This window comes from Nomascus leucogenys, chromosome 8 (genome assembly GCF_006542625.1).
Source record: "Nomascus leucogenys isolate Asia chromosome 8, Asia_NLE_v1, whole genome shotgun sequence".
NCBI lineage: Eukaryota > Metazoa > Chordata > Mammalia > Primates > Hylobatidae > Nomascus > Nomascus leucogenys.
The window spans coordinates 113,773,401-113,790,999 of record NC_044388.1 but is presented as its reverse complement, the minus strand read 5'-3'; the positions used below and the strand labels follow the sequence as shown (position 1 = coordinate 113,790,999).

Here is a 17,599-nt window from a genome sequence, read left to right as displayed (position 1 = left end):
GCTTCTGTGACTGTGTATCTCTGTGTCTGTACCTGTGTATAAGTATGTATGTGAGTCTGTGTGCCTGTGCGTGTGCCTGCCTATATGTATTTGTGAGTATGTGTGTGTGTGTGAGTATCAGTGTTACTCTGCAGGCTGCCAGTGTTCAGAAATCCATGTGAGGATGAGGTTGACCCAGCAGAGAACCAGGAAGACATGTCCCTTTAAGCAGTGTCACCTGAGGCCCACCTTAGTGTCCCTTCAAGCAGCTGTCACCTGAGGCCCAGGATACGCACAGCACTGCATGCGACACACTAGGGCGCCCTTCTGAGGCAGGTTCTGGCACCGTCTGTGTCAAGCCAAACAGAGCATCACTGAGAGCCTCTCAAACACCAAGGAAACCCAAGTCCTCCCAGCACCCAGGGCACCAAGCCCGGCATTGGCCCCGCTCCGCAGACCATGCAGCACAGCTGTGGGGGGCAGGAGCAGGGTGAAGGGTACTCAAGGGCACTGCTCTCGCCCAGCCCAGCAGCTCAAGGTGCTGGAAATGAGAGCAGGGCAGGAGGCAGTGCTGCTCGTCCCACCAGGAGAACAAGAAGCAGACGAGGACAGATGACAGACAGCTTTCAGCCCTCGGAGGTCTCAGCACAACACAGGCATGCAAACAGCAGCAGCAGGGCCAGGCCTCGCCAGGTGCAGGGCCCTCCTGGAAGGAAACCCCTCAAGGTTGACTCCTGCAGGGTCTCTTGTGGCGGAAATCAGACTGGCTGTCATGTCCAACCGGTGGGCTGAGGACATGCCACAGAGGATGAGGGCCCACAGCTGCACCCCAGGCAGGGACCATGGGGGCTGACACCTGGACGCCTCGGGCTAGCTTGGGCCGGCCGCCCCTTGCCACGTGTGAGGGCTGCAGCCTGCTTGAGTTGAGGATGCTGGCACCGGAGCTGACACCTGGCTCCAGACCCACCGTGAGGCAGAACACCTAGGGGTCCCCCGGGAGAAAAGAAGCTCTTTCCTCGCATAGGAATCAGGGTGGTGCTCAGGCCAACAGGTGGTGTCGATGTACCCTGTGCCCAAGGATGCCAGTCTACTGCCTTGTTTCTGCATAGCAGTGTCTCCAAACCAGGACAGGGCGGCAGATAAGGAAGAGTGTCCAGCCTCCTTTTCAGGCAGCCTGCCTCAAGCTCCATGACTGCCAGGGACCTGGCAGCCTCTTCTGCAAGGTCTCAGGCCAGATGGGAGTGGACACCCTCCCATACCCCCAGGAGGAGGCAGGGCCAGCAGGCAGCAGGGGTCAAGGGACAAGTGCTTGCCTCCAGGAACAGCAGAGAAGGCAAGTCCTCAGGACACCAACACGAGGCCTGTGCAAGGCCAGGGGCTGAACACACCACTCGCCCCCTCTACTGCAGACCACCCACCTGCAGAGCTCACACAGCCCTGGCAGCAACCCCCGGACCAAGTAACCAAACTAAGTGGACTAAATAACTAAATAACTAACGGACCAAATAACCGAATTGGCCAAGACAATGAAAGATCGAAGTTAAACAACTGAGGACTGAGCCCTCAGCAGTCTTCTGTGTGATGGCCACCGTGTCCACAGCTGCCAAGTTCCCCTGCAGGCCCCTCTCATCCCTGCCTGAGTCCCCGGCGGGCTGCAGCCTCTTCTAGTGGCTTCTGCCCCAAAGACCAGCATTTTCTGCTAGTCTTAGAGATAGGCCCTCCGCAAACACCATCTTTCTGGTGTTCTCCAGGCAGGATCAGGGCTGGTATGGGTGTGCACACACTCAGCACATGCACTCACATACATGCTCACTGTGCAACTCTCAAGTGCACACACACGTACCCAGCACACTCATCCACATGCCAGCGTGCTTACCCAGCAGTGCAGACACACGTCACACACACACCTAGCACACTCATCCTCCACATGCCAGCATGCTTACCCAGCAGTGCAGACACACGTCACACACACACCTAGCACACTCGTCCACATGCCAGCTGCTTACCCAGCAGTGCAGACACACGTCACACACACATACCTAGCACACTCGTCCACATGCCAGCATGCTTACCCAGCAGTGCAGACACATCACACACACATACCTAGCACACTCGTCCACTTGCCAGCGTGCTTACCCAGCAGTGCAGACACATCACACACACATACCTAGCACACTCGTCCACTTGCCAGCGTGCTTACCCAGCAGTGCAGACACATCACACACACATACCTAGCACACTCGTCCACATGCCAGCGTGCTTACCCAGCAGTGCAGACACACGTCACTACAGATGTACCTGTGGGTGCACCCGGCCCTGTGCTCCGTGTTCACAGCAGGGCGGGTGGCCGGCTGAAGAGCTGGGGCCTGCCCATCAGCACGGGGAATGGGAGGTGTGGGGGGTGGGCATGCAGCCAGACGGAGCTGGCGGCTCCAGAGCTAAATTCAGCTGAGCCTAGAGAACAACCTCCCAGTAGGGGCATCTCTGCACTCTTGTGGCCCACCCTGTGACCAGGCCATGGGCCAGACTTTCCTGCCTCCCCTCCCAGGGACTGACCTCCCCACAGCTCGGCTCAGTGCAGCCTTTGGCCCTGGGCTGGACACTTTGCCCAAAGTCTAAAGCCCCTAACACCTCCAAATGTGCTTCTGTGGAATACACAGTTTTCGCCAGAATAACTTCCTCTAACATCCATCCCAGTACCAAACACTTGCAGAGATATTTTTGGAAACTGCAGTAAGTCTCTCGGACTGCTCAGGTATCACCTAGAATCTCTTGGCTCATAAAATAAATTTCTGAAAAGCTGTGCATAAAATTAACTTACTGACTCCCTCCCCTAACTGATACACAGTTGCCTGGGGAGGGGCCTGGAGCCACCTTGAGGCCATCCAGGGAGTGAATATCATGGCAGAGACAAGGCCCTGCTCATACTGAGAAAAAGCCCTGGAGCCCCTGTGCTCTCATCCCAGTTCCGAGGAGGGGCTGTGTCCTCACCGGCCAAGGCCGGGGCCCTCTGAGGAAGCCTCTGGAAGGGGTGCCCTGGGGAGGGCCCAGCCATGGGACCCTGCAGCAGCCCCACTGCCACCCCACAATCCGCTCCCAGGAGCCTTACGCAGCGATGGAGATGTTCGCGGCAGACATGGGGCTGACTTCGGCCACTTCTTTGGCCTTTTGCAGAGCAAGCTTCTGATTGGCTGCTTCTTCCATCTCCTCTTCATCCTGTTTGAGCAAAGAGAAATGTCCAGTTCCCCTCACAGTGCTATAGCCACTCTAACACCATCAGCTCTTCCTCCAAGGGCCTCAAAAAATACACAGTGCTGCTCTCTATCCGGTGGAGACAGGCAGCCAACCCCGGAGTGAATGTGGCCCCCAACGACCCGTTCCACAGGAGCTGTCTCTGGTGCTCTCCATGGCCTCCCCTTCTGTGTCTATGACTCAAAGGTAATGGTCGCTGGGATTCCTTCCTCGGTGCCCTCTTGCTTGTGCCGTCTCCCTGGAGGCGACGGCCTCACCTCTGTGCTATCCTGACCTTACTCTGAGCTCTAACCCAGGTACCCAGCCACTGCCTGGATATTTCCATTTGTTTGTTTTGTTTTTTGTTATTTGTTTTTTTTGGGGGGGACACAGTCTTGCTCTGTCACCCAAGCTGGAGGGCAGTGGTGCAATCTCAGCTCACTGCAGCCTCAACCTCCCAGGCTTAAGTGATCCTCTCACCTCAGCCTCTCACGCAGCTGGGACTCCAAGCACATGTCATCGCGCCTGGCTAATTTTTTTTTATTTAATTTTTCTTGAACTCCCAGGCTCAAGTGATCCTCCCACCTCAGCTTCCCACGCCTGGCCTTCAGCTTGTCTGTACCATGGCACCGCAAACTTGCCCACTGAAATGCAAATCTGTCCCTCCTTTTGTCCCACCTGTCCCCCCAGGAGCATCTGTCACACTTGAACAAAGCCAAGAGCAAGGGCAAGAGGCTCTGCACCCATGGCTAAGTCCTGACCCAGCACTGCCCATGAGCACTGCCACCAGGAGGGTGTCCAGTGGGGCCACGCACCACCTTTGAGCTTTCCTACTTGGAGCCAGCAGACCATGTCTGTCCCCATGTCCCCAGCTGTGGCTGTGAGAAGCCTCTCCCTGTCTCCCCCACTCCTGGGTGACCACTTGCAGTGCCTGGCCCTCAACTTCACATGGCTCCTGCCCTCAGGGCTGGGCATGTGCCCATGTGCAGGCAGGTGCAGTTTCCTCTGCCCCCTCTGGCCCTGACCCTAAGTCACTAAACAAGACCAACGTGCTTGGCACCTGGGTTCCGGATCAATAGTTCTGGGCTGAGACCACAGGCCTCAGAATGGAAGCTATGACTTCTATGTCATCCATCTGGACTGCTGGGGCCACCACTGTTTCCTCAAAATCCTGAAACCCAGACCCACCTGGCTCCCCTGGGAGCTAGCATTCCCAATGTTCCCAAAATGTCCTTGAATCTGCTTTCGGGGCACAACACTGGCAAAAACTAAGTCCCTTGTTAGCTGCCCGCAAATTTCCCTCCACAGAGAAGAGACCTTCAAACTTCAAGCCCAGAGAGGAGGCAAAGCCAGACCCAGCGTGAAACACCCACACCCAGGTCCCTCCTCACAGATCCAGCTCCATCCAGCTTCCCACCCTCTGGGGCAGGGACTTTGCCAGTCACTCCAGGGAGTGTTCTAAAGTCCCCTGGAAGGTCTAAAACAAATTCAAGTTTATCCTCGCTTCAAAAAGTACATAGTGCTGTAATACTTTTGTGGGAGTATTATGGGAATATAAGGGAAGGGGATGGTCGAGTCATAACCTTTGGGGCTCTTGGTCAGCCCAGAAAAATGCCCACAGCCAGACACAGACAGGCCCCCAGTGGCCCCGATTCTCAGAGAAGAAATTCCTAAATTAGGCCAGTTACACAAAAGGGGGCCACCAATGAGGGTACACATATGTGGACACAGGGCCCCAAGGACATGGCTTCCTCCATGCGTCCTCCTTCATGACAGAACTTAAAAGAGACAGTGGGGCCCCAGCGTTCCAGTGCAGCCCACCCAGGATAGCTAGGGCCCCGGGCTCCAAGGCAACCCCGGCACCAAGGAGAGCACTGTGGGGGCTTGAGCTCCCCCAACCCAAGCGGCCCAGCTGAAGACAGGAACAGACAGAAGCCAGAAACCAGCATGCCAGGGAGGAATCCGGGCCCCCAGGCATGGCCATGGCCCAGGTCTGGAGGCGTGGGAGTAAGAAGGCTAAGCAGAAGCAAAGGGAGGCTCAGGCTGCAGCTGGCACACCACATGGACCACGCCCCTCCTGGAGAGCTGGGTTGGGGGTAGCAGGGGCACCTGCACAGCACTCACTCTTGGAGAAGCTCTGTGGCACAACTGCATCTCTGCTGCCCACGGACAGAAATCCTGAACCTGCCTCTCTTAGCCCCGGAACAGGGAAGGCATGGAGAGACACTGGACTGGAGTGACGGAACTGTGTCAGACCCCTAGACATGCACAGGTGCATGCAGACACCTGTCCAGGGATGGTGCACAGGCAGAAGAGGGCACACAGTGACACATACACAGTGACACGCAGGTACATGCTGACATGCAGAGCATGCACGTGGGACGTTTGCAGCGTGGTTCACACCAAACCAGAAGGCAGCACCACCTCTACCAGGAGCTAGGGCTTGAGTCAACACACAAGCCTTCGACTGAGATGGCAGGTGGCCACACTACAAGCGTCCAGGGCTGAGGAAAGCATGACCAGGTGGGCGCTGTGTCATCCGGAGGGATATCACAGAGGGAGACATGTACAATCGCATCCCCCACCAGGCTCAGGGATGAGCTGAATATTAAAATGGCACCCGCTGAGCACTGCCTGAAGTAGCAGCTGTCCCACTGTGGCACAGCTGTGCTGGGACAGGGCCACCAGCTGCTCCTCCTGCTCAGGCCCCTCCTGCTCCCAGCACACCCTGCCGTTCAGGCCGTTCTTCCCGGTGCTGGCTTCTCTGAGAGCCTGCCTGTCCATCTGCCTTCAGGGTTCTGGCTCTCCCTGCATCCTCAGCTCCAGCCTCCAGCCCCTGAGTGACAGACCAGCCTCTGCCTGCCAGGACCCAAGGCAACGCTCCTGGACATGAGGCCCTCACCCAGGACCCAGACTCCTCCTGGCCGCATCCACATTCAAGTGACATGGGCTGACACCAGCCCCTCCCGGTCCCCACCTACCTTGGTCAGCTCTTGGGCGTTGGCCAGGTTGTCCACAGCGATGGCCAGAAAGACATTCAGCAGAGTGTCTGGTTGGGTCCAGCTGAGGAAGGGAACCTCTGTCCCACATGGCCCCACAGTCACACTGCAGCTTCCCCCATCTCCCCAGATCCCAACCAGCCTCCAGCCTCCTTCCCTTGGCACCTACCAGCTCCCCCAGGCCCCATCCCCAGACGCACTCCAGCCCAGCCACTAGGCCCTCCAGCCCCCTGTTCCCTCCTCACCTCCAGCCTCTCTGCCAATCCCTCCTTTGCTCAGCCTCCCACCACCCAGCCTCCCCTAATGCCCACCTGAGCCTCTTCCCCCAACCCAGCTCTTTAGGGCTGACTGTGCAGGCGCAAAGCTCAGAGGCTGTGCTGCAGCCATCTGCCTCTGCGTCCTAACAAGGGCCCGTGGTCTGCCTGCTGTGCTCCCAACTCCCCAGGCCCCGGCCAGCACAAGAAGCCTCCCCACAAACAGCTCCTACTCCACAGGCTCCAGGTGGGGCTCCACTGCCTTCTGGGTCCTGTGAGCAGAGACCACCTCAGACAAACCACAAGCTTGCAAACCCACCTGTGGCCAGCACATGCTGGGCCCCAAGCTCTAGGCCCACAGATGCCGCCTAGTGCTACCTTCCCCTCCTTTCCATTTCCTTTTCCCACATGGTGTCCTGGGGCCTCTTCCTTGCGGCATCCCCCATCCAGATCGCAAGACTCACGTCAGGCCATGGAGATGGGAGATGGCATGATCTGGTTCCTGGGACTGCACCTTGCCTCAACTGACCTCCCAGGAGCCCAGTGTGACGTGCTGCCCCACCTTTTAGAAATGAAGAAACCAAGGCCCAGAGGGAAGCACCTGCCACAGGTCCCGGCACAGGCACCACCTGGGGTGTGCGGCCTCCTCCTTGGAGGTCCTTGTCCCGTCACGGTGTTTTTCTTTACAAAAGGAACTCTTCACCCATCACTGGAAGCTGCCTTTTCCTGAACGCTCACCTCCCTGCCCCTGCACGGTTTCCCAGAACCACCCTGACATAGTCAGGACCCTGGCTGTGACTTGGATCTGCCCCTCCAGACCCTGGCCATTGGAGGTGCCCTCCTGGCCATTTTATCACTCCAGGTTTCTCAGCCCGGGCCCTGCTGGCATTTGGGGCTGGGCAATCCTCTATGGGATGGCAGGCAGCACCCCTGGTCTCTGTCCACTTGAGGCCATCAGCCCTTCCCCATCAGTGCTGACAACCAAAAGTGACTCAGATGCTGCCAAATGCGCCACAGCATCTGTGGCGAGAGGAAGCTGCCTCCGTTAGAACCCTGCACTCCACGTGATCGAGCCTGTTTCACCACAGGCCTGTGACTCACCCCTGCCCAGGCTACAGCCACTCTCCCTGTGGTACTGGCCTCTGCCAGGCCGAGTAGCAGCTGGCTCTGTATGAGGCCAACAGCAGTGACCGTGGCAGGTCAGGTCCCTCTCTGGCTGGACAGGTGCCCCCTCCCTGGGGGTCAAGGGAGCGCATACCCCAGGCCAGAGCCTCACAGGCGAGTCCACGCAGAGCTCCAGCAGAGCCCACAGGGCAGGACACTGAGGCCAGGCTGACACCTCCAGGCACCAGCCACAGCCACTGACACCCTCAGAGGCCTTTCCATGCCCAGAAAGCAGGACCAAGGGCCATGCCCCTTGGGATCCAGCAGGAGTGATGCTGAGTGGACAGGGAGGGGGATGCTCGTGGCCAGCATGCCTGGCCTGAGTGTCAGGGTCAGACTCAGCTGTGGCGAACCACTGGCCACTGCTCTGTCTTGAGGCAAAGGCACCTCCTTCTGGACACCGGCTGTCCTGTCTGAGGCCTCTGTCCCTCTCTGACAACGGTGGCTGCCTTTCTTTGGTGCCTCCGGTGCCAGCCCCAGGGCCACCCATCTCCAAAGCAGACACTGCTCCCTCAGGCTCTCTGGAGCCCCTCCTAGGCTCACACTCAGCTTTCTAGGAAGGCTGGATCCCCCACTCTGGGGACCAAGACCTGAGCTGCAGCCTAAGGACCACCCCATGACTAACAAGGCTGAGAGAGGGAGCCCCTGCTGGGCCAGCCTAGGAGAGGCAGAGCAAGGAATGAGGAGCCAGGGAGACGGAGGCAGGAAAGAAGGTGAAGTCCGCAAGGGCACTGATGGCACCGGCACCAGTGAGGCAGACACGAGGACAGACAGATGGGGTGGAATGGCCGTCATGTGTGAGAAGGTCGGGGGAGAAGCAGAGCTAGGAGGTCGACTGTGAGACATTGTCTCCAGCTCCTTGGGGCCCTGTGGGGTGTTCTGTCACAGCAGTTCTCAAAGTGGGGTCCCCAGACCAGAAACATGGGCTCCCACTGCAGCCTGTGAGAATGCACATTCTCAGGCCCCAGCCCAGCCCCACTGCCTCTGACACCCTGGGCTAGGGCTGGAATCCAGGCTTACCATCCCTCAGGGGACTGTGATGCCCAGATGAGTTTGAGAACCAAAGACACTTCTCCCAGGCCTGAACTTCCCACCTCAGCTACAGGGGGGACCCACACTCACACTGCCTGTCATAGCCCTCACCCTCGCCTCTACCACAAACACTGTAGTTCTCCCTCCAGATCTTCCTTGGCCCCAGCCCTGTCCCTATCATGGCCCCTGGCTGAGGCAGAGCTCACCACCGGCGGCTGGGCTCGCCCTGACCCCACAGACTCACCCTCTGACTCAAGGTCCTGAAACAGCCCAACTGACAGCCTCCACAGAAAACCTTTCCTTACATTTCTCTGCAAAAGGGTTGGTATCAGCAGGGGGAAGGGCTCCTTTTTAAAGCCCAGTGCCAAAATCTAAGTATGCAATTAAATCAAAGTGAAAACAAAAACCCACCCGCCCAGAGCGTGAGGCTCCCCGACTGCTGCTCAGAGTCCATCCTGGGCCTGCTGCTGGCCACACCCACCCCCACCTCTGGATACCCCCACACGCAGCAGCTCATGCTCCCTCAAGCTGAGTCCCAAAGCCTCCAGACCCCTGCGCTCCGGCCACCTGCAGAATGTTCTCCATCTGCACTCAACTCTGAGAATGCACCTCTCACATCCATGGCCCCCAGTCCTCCTGGAGGGATCCACGTGGCGGCCATGGGGAAGAGGAGGGCCAAGCACTGACCACCCTCTGCCCCAGCCCCACAGAAGGATACAGTTTCCGAACAGCGTCAGGACAATGAAGTAAAAGGATGAAAACATGCCTTTGCTGACGCCGCCTTGCGATTCGATCCCGTGATACATCACTGCATTCCAGTCCTCTCCCGTCAGGATCTGCCAGGATGGAGAGAACACAGGGCAAGCCCCCGTGGCTGCCTTCCCCACACACACGCACCCCCACCCACGAGTGCATGTGCACCGCCACGTCCACGCACATCCAGGTCTTTAGATGATGCTGTCTCCGAAGGTCTGGGCATCCCAGGGTCCTCCAGAAAAGCTTCCAGAAGGACATGGCTGCAGAACTGGGTCTTAGAAGACTAACATGCTCTAGGTTTTCAGCCAGAAATGAAAAGGGAGCTCCCAACAGGAGAAGAAGGTGGGCAGAGCCGAGGAGGGCAGCAGTGAGCTCAGGCATAGAGAGACTAAGCAGCGCCATCCACGTCACTGCAGTTAAGGAAGCCGAGGTTCACAGGGGACTGAGCTGCACATGGCCACCCAGCAGAAGCAGAGCCTTATGCTCTCAGTTCTTGCCACTCCACTTGGTGGGTCCAGCCTCATTGCCCGGCTAAATGCAACCCTTGTCCTAGTAGCCATGTCTCTTTTCTACTTTTATTTTTGGAAACATACAAGAAAATAAAATAATAAACACTCATGTGTCCCCCACCCAAAATGGAAATTTTGCCCCATGTGCAAAGGTCCCCCTCCCCAAGACCAACTCCAACCAGGGATCTGACACAGATCCAAGATCCAAGTCTTTTTTCTTTTTTCACTTTCTATTTATTTGCGGGTGTTTTTAAATTTTCCTTTTTTTTTTTTTGACATGAAGTCTTACTCTGTCGTCCAGGCTGGAGTGCAGTGGCGCGATCTTGGCTCACTGCAAGCTCTGCCTCCCGGGTTCACGCCATTCTCCTCCCTCAGCCTCCCAAGTAGCTGGGACTACAGGCACCCGCCACCTCGCCTGGCTAATTTTTTGTATTTTTAGTAGAGACGGGATTTCACCGTGTTAGCCAGGATGGTCTCGATCTCCTGACCTCGTGATCCGCCCGCCTCGGCCTCCCAAAGTGCTGGGATTACAGGCGTGAGCCACTGCACTGGGCCGTTTTTTAATTTTTTTAATCGATACATAGTATTTCTACATATTTTAGGGTACTTGTGGTATTTTGACACATGCATACAATGTGTAATGATCAAATAGGGTATTCAGCATATCCATCACCTCAAACATTTAGCATTGTGTTGGGAACATCTCAAACCTTTTCTTCTGATTACTTTGAAATAGACAATATATTATTGTTAGTTATAGTCACCCTACCATGCTATCAAACACTAGGACTCGCTCCTTCTAACTGTGTTTGTACCCCTTAACCAGCCTCTCTTCATCCCCTCTTCCCACAGCCTTCCCACCTTCTGGTAGCCATCATTCTAACCTCTACCTCCAGATCAGCTTTTTTGCTCTCAGATCTGAGTGAGAACATGTGAAGTTTGTCTTTCTGTGCCTGGCTTATTTCACTTAACTTAATGACATCCACTTCCATCCATGTTGCTGCAAATGACAGGATTTCATTCTTTTTGTGGCTGAATAGTGTTCTGTTATATATATATACCATATTTTCTGTATCCTTTCATCTGTTGACAAGCACTTAGGCTGATCCCTTATCTTTGCTACTGTGAATAGTGCTGCCATGAGCATGAGGAGGCAGGCACCACTTCCATGTTCCAACTTCCTTTCCTTTGGATAAACAGCCAGCAGTGGGATTTTTGTGGTATGGCTCCTCTTGAGGAGCCTCCATACTGTTTCCCAGAGTGGCTGGACTAATTTACATTCCCATCAACAGTGTGGGAGAGTTTCCTTCTCTCTATATCCTTGCCAGCATTTGTTAATTTTGTCTTTGATGATAGCCATCCCAAATGGGTGAGATGATACCTCACTGTGGTTTGGATTTGTCTTTGCCTGATGATTAGTGATGTTGAGTATTTTTTCATACATCTGTTGACCATTTGTATGTCTTCTTTTGAGAAATGTCTATTCAGAGCCTTTGCCCACTTTTAAGTGTGATTATTTGTTTTTTTTGCTGTTGAGTTGTTTGAGTTCCTTGTATGTTGTGGATAGTAGTCCCTTGTTGGATGAATGGATCCAAGTATTTAGGGTTCCACTACACATCACACACATACATGTATGTATAAACAGAATACTGCATATGTGCTAAACATGCACAGGAAGGTACCAGACTACACATCATTCTTCAACTTGCTGTTTTCATTCAACAATACAGCTTTGAGGTTTCTCCATTCTTTTTTTTTTTTTTTTTTTCTGAGACAGGGTCTTGTTCTCCAGGCTGGAGTGCAGTGGTGTGATCTTGGCTCACTGCAACCTCTGCCTTCTGGGCCCAATCAATCCTCACACCTCAGCCTCCCGAGTAGCTGGGTCCACAGGCAGGTGCCACCATGCCCAGCTAATTTTTTGTATTTTTTAGTAGAGATGGGGTTTTGCCATGTTGCCCAGGCTGGTCTTGAACCCCTGGGCTCAAGCAATCAGCCCCCCTCAGCCTCCCGCAGTGCTGAGATTACAGGTGTGAGCCACCGCACCCGGCTCTCTATGTTGATACATATAAATCTACTTATTCGTGTAAACCATCACACGGTTTTCCTTCCATTTACCCATTTTCCTTCTCACAGGTACTTTTAGTGGCTTCCGGGTTTTTGCTGCCGTGTCCCCTTGTGCACATGTGAAGTTTCTCTAGAACTGAAGCTGCCAGATATGTAGGCTATGCACACCTTCGCCGACTTCACTAGATGTTTCCAAAATGGTTATCCCAAATCATATTCCCGCCAGCAGCAGAGGATGGTTCTGTATCACATCCTCACACCACGCATGGCACTGTCACGCCCTTTGATAGTTCCCAATCTGATAAAGGTGAAAGGGCTTAAAAGCACTGGCCAGGCGTGGTGGCTCACGTCTGTAGTCCCAGCGCTGTGGGAGGATCACTTGACCCCGGGAGTTCAACACCAGCCTGGGCGACATAGTGGGACCCCATTTCTACAAAAAAAAAAAAAGGCAAGCCAGTGAGTTTGAACATTTCTCCTGCCCAGGGGCCCTTAGATCTCTTCTGTGCCCTGCCTTTCAACCCCCCCGGCTCCTGTTTCTGATGACTCATCTTTTTCTTACTGACTTCTGAGACTTGCTTATGTATTCTTGTAGATACTAATACTCTATTTGCATTATCTATTGTAAATATCTTTAGTCTCCTGTTTGCTTTTATTTTTGTATTTAAAAAGTTTAATGTAATTAAATATCAGTCTTATCAGTCTGTTCCTTTATGTTTTCTGCTTTTTGCATCTTAAGAAATTCCTCTGCATCCAAGGTCATAAAGATGTTTTCACTACACACACACACGGCCAGGAGTGGTGGCTCACACCTGTAATCCCAACACTTTGGAGATAGAGACCAGCCTGGGCAACATAGAGAGACCCTGTCTACAAAAAAATTTTTTTAATGAGCTAGGTGTGGTAGTGCACACCTGTAGTCCCAGCTACTCAGAAGGCTGAGGCGGGAGGACCACTTGAGCCAGCTGTGTGAGCTATGATCATGCCACTGTACTCCAGCCTTGGCAATAGAGCAAGACCCCATCTCCATTTAAAAAAAAAAGAAATTTGGAGATGGGGTGTTGCTCTATTGCCAAGGCTGGAGTGCAGTGGCACAATCGCAAGACCCCATCTCCATTAAAAAAAAGAAATGTGGGCCAGGTGCAGTGGCTCACGTTTGTAATCCCAGCACTTTGGGAGGCCAAGGTGGACGGATCACAAGGTCAGGAGTTCAAGACCAGCCTGGCCAACACAGTGAAACCCTGTCTACTAAAAATACAAAAATTAGCTGGGCATGGTGGCAGGTGCCTGTAATCCCAGCTATTCGGGAGGCTGGGGCAGGAAAATCACTTGAACCTGGGAGGCAGAGGTTACAGTGAACCAAGATCGCACCACTGCACTCCAGCCTGGGCAACAGAGCTAGATTCCGTTTCAAAAAAGAATAGAAAAGAAAAGAAATTCCTCTCCGTCCAAGATCATAAAGATATTTTCATAATATATATTTTTTTCTTTCTTTTCTTCTAAAGACTGGGTCTTGCTCTGTTGCCCAGGCTGCAGTGGCACGATCCTAGCTCATTATAACCTCAAACTCCTGGCCTCAAGTAATTCTCCTGTCTCAGTCTCCCACGTAGCTGGGACTGCAGGCGTGCACCATCAGCTATTTTTTTTTTTTTTAATATGGGCTCTCATTATGTTGCCCAGGCTGATCTTGAACTTAAAAGCCTCAAGCAATACTCCCACTTCAGCCTCCCAAAGCACTGGGATTATAGACATGAACCACCATGCCTGGCCTCTTACTCTTTAAATCATCTTTAAATCATTTTCAAGTTTGATTTTTTACATTTAGGTTTCTAATCCACTGAAGTTTTGTGTATGCATGGAGATGATGATCCAATTTTTTTTAATATGGAAAGCCAATTTTCCCAGACCCAAATTTTTGAATAGTCCATCCTTCCTCCATTGATTTCCAATGACATCTTTCTCATATAACCAACTTTCTATATATGTTTGGAATGTTTCCGGGTTCTCTGGCCTGTTCTTTTGATATTCCATTTTTACATATACCACACTATTTTCATTACCACAGCTTTATAAAGTCATGATATATGGTAGGACAAATTTCTTCTTCCTGAATTGTCTTTTCTTGGACTTTTACTCTTCCATATAATCAATATGCTGAATTCCAAGAACAGTCCCATTGGAATTTGGATCAGGATTGCACTGATTCATAAATTAAATTGGGGAGAACTGACACCTTCACCATTTTAAGGCTTCCCACTTATAAACATCTCTCCGCACACATTCAGCTCCTTAAGGCCTTGAATGACATTTCGTAATTACTGCAACAAAAGTCTTGCATAATTTTAGTTAGATTTATTTCTGGGTACCTGGAAGTTTTGTTACTACTGTGAATGAGACCTTTCTTTTAAATTGAATTTTCTAATTGAATAATGTCATTATATAGAAAAGCTATATTTTTGTACATGTATCCTATGTTCAGCAATATTGATGAATTTTCTTATTATATCTATTATCTAGGATTTTCTATTGTAAATAATCACATTTGCAAATAATAATAGTTTTTTTCTATTCCTTTCCTGTCTTTTTACTTCTTTTTTCTTACTACATTAGCTTCGACTGATTGAATAGTAGGCGTCCTTATTTTTCTTTTAACAATACTTCTAATCTTTTACTATTATCTATGATCCTTGCTACGGTCTCTTTTAAATAACAGGATTATTGGGATATAATTCGCCCATTTAAAGGGTATACAATAGTTTTCAGTATATCCACAAATATGTGTCACCACTATCACAGTCTATTTTAGAACATTTTCATCCCTTCAAAAAAAGAAACTCATACCCATTAGCTATCACCCATCCTGGTTGTAGGGTTTTTGTAAATACTTTTTACCAGATTTTTTTAAACTCCTGTCAATTCTCAGTATGACTTTTTTTTATCGTGAATTAAAGTTGATTTTTATCAATGTTTCACTTTTCTGCATCTATGACACATGTTCTCTTTTAACCTGTAGAGATTAGGAATTATACTGACAATTTCTTGTATTATTTGTATTTCTTGTATTACTAGAATGAACACAGTTTAGCTATGAGGTTCTTTTTTAATATATGCAGCTGATTTGATTTTTTAATAGATTTTAGATTATTTGCAGACATTTGTGGTGCAGATAAAAAAAACACCAAAATAACAAGACTGTAAATAGCATATTTTTAAGGAGACACATGAAGTAGATAATTGTATAGCAAGACTGACCAAGGGAAAAAAAGCACAAATAAAAATTGTAACACAAAAGGGGGGTCATAACATAGGAAAAAGAGATTTTTTTAATTACAGAAGAATATTATGGCAGCTTTATGTCATGAGATTTGAATGAATCTGTTTTCACTGGGGAGACATTAGCGTGCCTGCCATGTTGGGCGATATTCAGGTGCTTAGGATGGTCAGTGGATAAAACAAAGACCCTGCCCCATGGAGCTTGCGTTCTGGTCTGCATTTTGTCTTAAATTGTCCTTGCATGGCTTTGGTGTCAAGGTTGTACTAGCCTCATGAAATGATTTCATCCCTTCTCTGAAATTGTTTGAGTCAAATAGTTATTATTTCTTCTTGAAAGGCTTGGTGAAACTCGCCTTATAATGACTGGGCCCCAGGCAGGAGGCGGAAAGATAAGAAGAGAACTTTGACTATCAGTTAAATTTATTTTGTAGTTATGAAATGTCCAGGTTTTCAAAATTTCTTCTTGAGCTAATTTAATCCACTTAATGCCTTCCTATAAAAATGCATGTTTTGGCCAGGCGCAATGGCTCATGCCTGTAATCCAAGCACTTTGGGAGGCCAAGGCAGGCTGATCAGGAGATCAAGACCATCCTGGTTAACACGGTGAAACTCTGTCTCTACTAAAAATACAAAAAATTAGCCGGGTGTGGTGGCGGGCGCCTGTAGTCCCAGCCACTCGGGAGGCTGAGGCAGGAGAATGGCATGAACCCGGGGGGCGGAGCTTGCAGTGAGCCGAGATCGCACCACTGCACTCCAGCCTGGGCGACACAGCGAGACTCCATCTCAAAAAAAAAAAAAAAAAAGGCATGTTTCATCTACGCTTTCCAATCTCACGGCATAAAGTTGCCAAAATATTCTTTTGGAATTAAAAAATATCATTTTCCTATAGTTACGACTCCCTTTTGGGTTACATTTTTTATTTGTGCTTTTTTTCCTTGATCAGTCGCTGCACAATTATCTACTTCACGAACATGCTTGTTATCTTGGTGTTTCAGTGATCTGTATGACAAATGTCTACTCTTAGCATCATCTGCTTTCAATTTTTCTTTGGTTTATTATTTCTTCTTCTAGATTTTTCATATAAGTACTTGTTAAGCCAGGCTCTGTGGCTCATGCCTGCATTACCAGCACTTTGGGAGGCTGAGGTGGGAGGATCACTTGAGTCCACTGAGTTTGAGACCGGCCTGGGCAACATTGTGAGACCACGTCTCTACAAAAAATAGAAAGAATTAGCTGGGCATGGTGGTGTGTGCCTATGGTCCCAGCTACTTGGGAGACTGAGGTGGGAGGACCACTTGAACCCAGTTCGAGGCTGCAGTGAGCCATGATTACACGAATGCACTCCAGCCTGGGTGACAGAGCAAGACACTTTAAGAGTACTTGTTTATTTTTTATCCTTTTTTTTCTGATAACTGCATTAAGATTGTAAGTTTTCCTTTAAGTGTTGTTTCAGGTTCCTCTTACAAGTTTTGATACTGTTCAGTTCTAAATATTCTGTAATGGCCATTGTGATTTCTCATTTCCTCTTTACTCCCAAATCCTTCAACTTACAAATATGGGAAAGATATTAAATGAGTTTTTATTAACGGTGCCTGCTGATCTAAATAATATCAAAGTTGTGCTCTGTAGGACAGCAATTTTTTTTTTTTTTTTTTAGTTGGAGTCTCTCTCTGTCACCCAAGCTGGAGTACAGTAGCATGATCTTTGCTCACTGCAACCTCCACCTCCCAGGTTCAAGTGATTCTCCTGGCTCAGCCTCCAGAGTAGCTGGGATTACAGGCACCCACCACCACACCTGGCTAAATTTTGTATTTTTAGTAGATATGGGGTCTCACCATTTTGATTTCACCACGCCAAGCTGGTCTTGAATTCCTGACCTCAGGTGATCTGCCCACTTCAGCATCCCAAAGTGCTGGGATTACAGGCGTGAGGCACTGCGCCCAGCTGGACAGTAATTAATACTTGTTGAAGCTTCCTGAGTGACCTAATAAATGGTCAAAGTCTGCAAATGTTCCATGTACCCCAAATAATGATATTCTCTTCGCTATTTGTTGGGTACAGTTCTATATGTGACAACTGGTTCACGTTTTTAGATCCTTTCTAATCTTTTGTCAGTTTCATCCTTCAGTTTGACAGAGACATGTTATAAATCTCTTATAAGATGGTAAAGTTTTTATTTCTCCTTGTAATTCTGCCTGTTTTTGGTCAATGTTCTGAGGCCAGGTTGTTGGGTCCTGCAAGTTCATGCCCTGCAGTGTGTTCCTTCTGGAGGCGTCCTCTTTTCATCATGTAATATGCCTCTTTATTCTCATCCATCCTCTTTTTACCTTCACCTCTATTT

The 17,599-nt window shown here is 50.6% G+C and overlaps 1 protein-coding gene across 23 annotated transcripts in view; it reads right to left on the bottom strand.

Annotated features, from left to right (window-relative positions):
• CACNA1B (calcium voltage-gated channel subunit alpha1 B) overlaps window positions 1-17,599 on the bottom strand; it is a 243,343-nt gene that overhangs the window by 105,129 nt on the left and 120,615 nt on the right. For all 23 annotated transcript variants that reach the window (XR_004031497.1, XR_004031498.1, XR_004031496.1 and 20 more), the window contains 3 exons: window positions 9,378-9,495; window positions 6,192-6,259; window positions 3,089-3,195 (listed from right to left, as the gene is read on the bottom strand). Coding sequence is in view for 19 of the 23 variants with exons in the window: in XM_030818353.1 (XP_030674213.1) it covers window positions 3,089-3,195; window positions 6,192-6,259; window positions 9,378-9,495 (293 nt within the window). In the remaining 4 variants the exon portion in view is untranslated. The remainder of the gene's footprint in view (window positions 1-3,088; window positions 3,196-6,191; window positions 6,260-9,377; window positions 9,496-17,599) is intronic.